We start from the raw sequence: 2,093 nt of genomic DNA, 5'->3' as shown, positions 1-2,093 counted from the left end.
AAACTACCGCAGAAATCATTGAAGGCTTTTCGATAGAGTGTGTTAAGGGCCGTTTTTTGGTGGTTCAGTTTTATCAGATATTGCTACTCTCAAAGGAAATAGACGCAAAATTTGATAAATTTTGCATATTTTCATCAATATCTCGAAGAAACTAGAAACTATAACAAAAGTCATTAGAACCTTTTTGATTGAGCGTCCCCAGGGCTGTCTTTTACTGATTTACCGTGTTTGAAAATTTTCCTTTGGAAAGGAAGTAGACGCAAAATTTGATAATTTTGGCATATTTTTATCAATATCTCGAAAAAAATAGAAACTATCGCAAAAGTCATTAGAACCTTTTTGATTGAGCGTCACAAGAGCTGTCTTTTACTGTTTTACAGTGCAGGAAAATTTATCTTTTGACAGGAAGTAGACGCAAAATTTGATAAATTTTGCATCTTTTTATTAATATCTCGAAAAAAATAGAAACTATCGCAAAAGTCATTAAAACCTTTCTGGTTGAGCGTCTCAAGAGCTGTCTTTTACTGATTTACAGTGTTGAAAAAATTCTCTTTTGACAGGAAGTAGACGCAAAATTTGATAAATTTTGCATATTTTTCTTAATATGTCGAAAAAAATACAAACTATCGCAAAAGTCATTAGAACCTTTTTGATTGAGCTTCTCAAGAGCTGTATTTTACTGATTTACCATGTTTAAAAATTTCTCTTTTAAAGGGAACCAGACGCAAAATTAGATAAATTTTGCATATTTTTCTTAATATCTCGAAAAAAATAGAAACTATCGCAAAAGTCATTAGAACCTTTTTGATTGAGCGTCTCAAGAGCTGCCTTTTACTGATTTGTCGTGTTTGAAAATTAATATTTTCAAAGGAAATAGACGCAAAATTTGATAAATTTTGCATATTTTTATTAATATCTCGAAAAAAATAGAAACTTCCGCAAAAGTCATTATAACCTTTTTGATTGAGCTTCTCAAGAGCTGTATTTTACTGATTTACAGTGTAGGAAAATTTCTCTTTTGACAGGAAGTGGACGCAAAATTTGATAAATTTTGCATATTTTTATTAATTTCTCGAGAAAAATAGAAACTATCGCAAAAGTCATTAGAACCTTTTTGATTGAGCGTATCAAAAGCTGTCTTTTACTGGTTTACCGTGTTTGAAAATTTAGCTTTTGAAAGGAAGTAGACGCAAAATTCTATAAATTTTTTCTCCTCGTACCAATTGACAGACCTGTCAACTCGTACGAGGACGGACGAATTGACAGATCTCCAACCAATAGAAACACTTTCGTACCATCGTATCATCGTACAAACGGATGCGTGGGACACGGGCTTTAGTCTGGCCGCAAATCCCTTAAACCAGTGGCGTGCTGCATGCACTTTCAGTGTCTGGCTCTGTTCACGGGCGCTTTATGCCATGACCTGGACCATCGCGGGAAAAACAACAAATTCATGTGCGACACTGAGTCCCCGCTGGCCTCCATCTATTCCACCTCCACAATGGAGCATCATCATTTCAATCAGACTGTGACCATCCTGCAGCAGGTGAGTTTGGAAACACGCATTTCGGGACGCAAAAGGGGGCCCGAGCACGCAAACCGCGGCCCATCAAAGCGGGCAGTGAAATTTAATGTCAACTATAACAGGCGGTTATTGGCCATTAAAACTATAGGGCCGCATTAGCCTGATTAAAGGGTTGCAAGCTAGAATAAATTGCATTTATTGGCGAAATAAAAAATCGGGTTAATGGAGCTGGGCCAGCACTAGAAGAAGAACTTGGGGACATTTCCAAAAAACTAGAGGGCGCAAGGGAAGAAAAAGCCCTCCTGGAAGCCTCAGAGGACCTAAGGAGGTCCAACTGTCTGGCAGGGGCGGATCCTGTTTTTTCCGTGTCGTTTTCCTGTTTTCCTGTAAATTTCCTGTTTTCCGTGTCGTTTTTGCTCATTTCTCAGAGGCAAAATGAGCAAGAACGCTCATTTGTACATCTTTCTAGAGAAAAATAAATGGCCTTTTTAGAAAGTGAACCATGGATGGGGAAATGTTGGCAGTTTTCTCAAAAAATGCTTGAATTCAAGAAGTTTTAGATTTGCGT

General features: G+C 37.2%; 1 protein-coding gene across 1 annotated transcript in view; it reads left to right on the top strand.

The window, feature by feature from the left end:
• Positions 1–1,387: 1,387 nt before the first annotated feature.
• Positions 1,388–2,093, top strand: part of LOC109542927 (probable 3',5'-cyclic phosphodiesterase pde-5) — a gene marked incomplete at its 5' end in the record, with an annotated part of 2,444 nt that continues 1,738 nt past the window's right edge. The window contains 1 exon segment of the mRNA XM_048665649.1: positions 1,388–1,546. Within this exon segment, the coding sequence (XP_048521606.1) occupies positions 1,388–1,546 (159 nt within the window).

Source organism: Dendroctonus ponderosae, unplaced genomic scaffold (assembly GCF_020466585.1).
Source record: "Dendroctonus ponderosae isolate FM_Combo_2020 unplaced genomic scaffold, Dpon_F_20191213v2 Dpon_F_20191213_4, whole genome shotgun sequence".
Taxonomy (NCBI): Eukaryota; Metazoa; Arthropoda; class Insecta; order Coleoptera; family Curculionidae; genus Dendroctonus; species Dendroctonus ponderosae.
The sequence above is the reverse complement of the archived record's forward strand: the minus strand, read 5'-3'. Positions and strand labels throughout refer to the sequence as shown.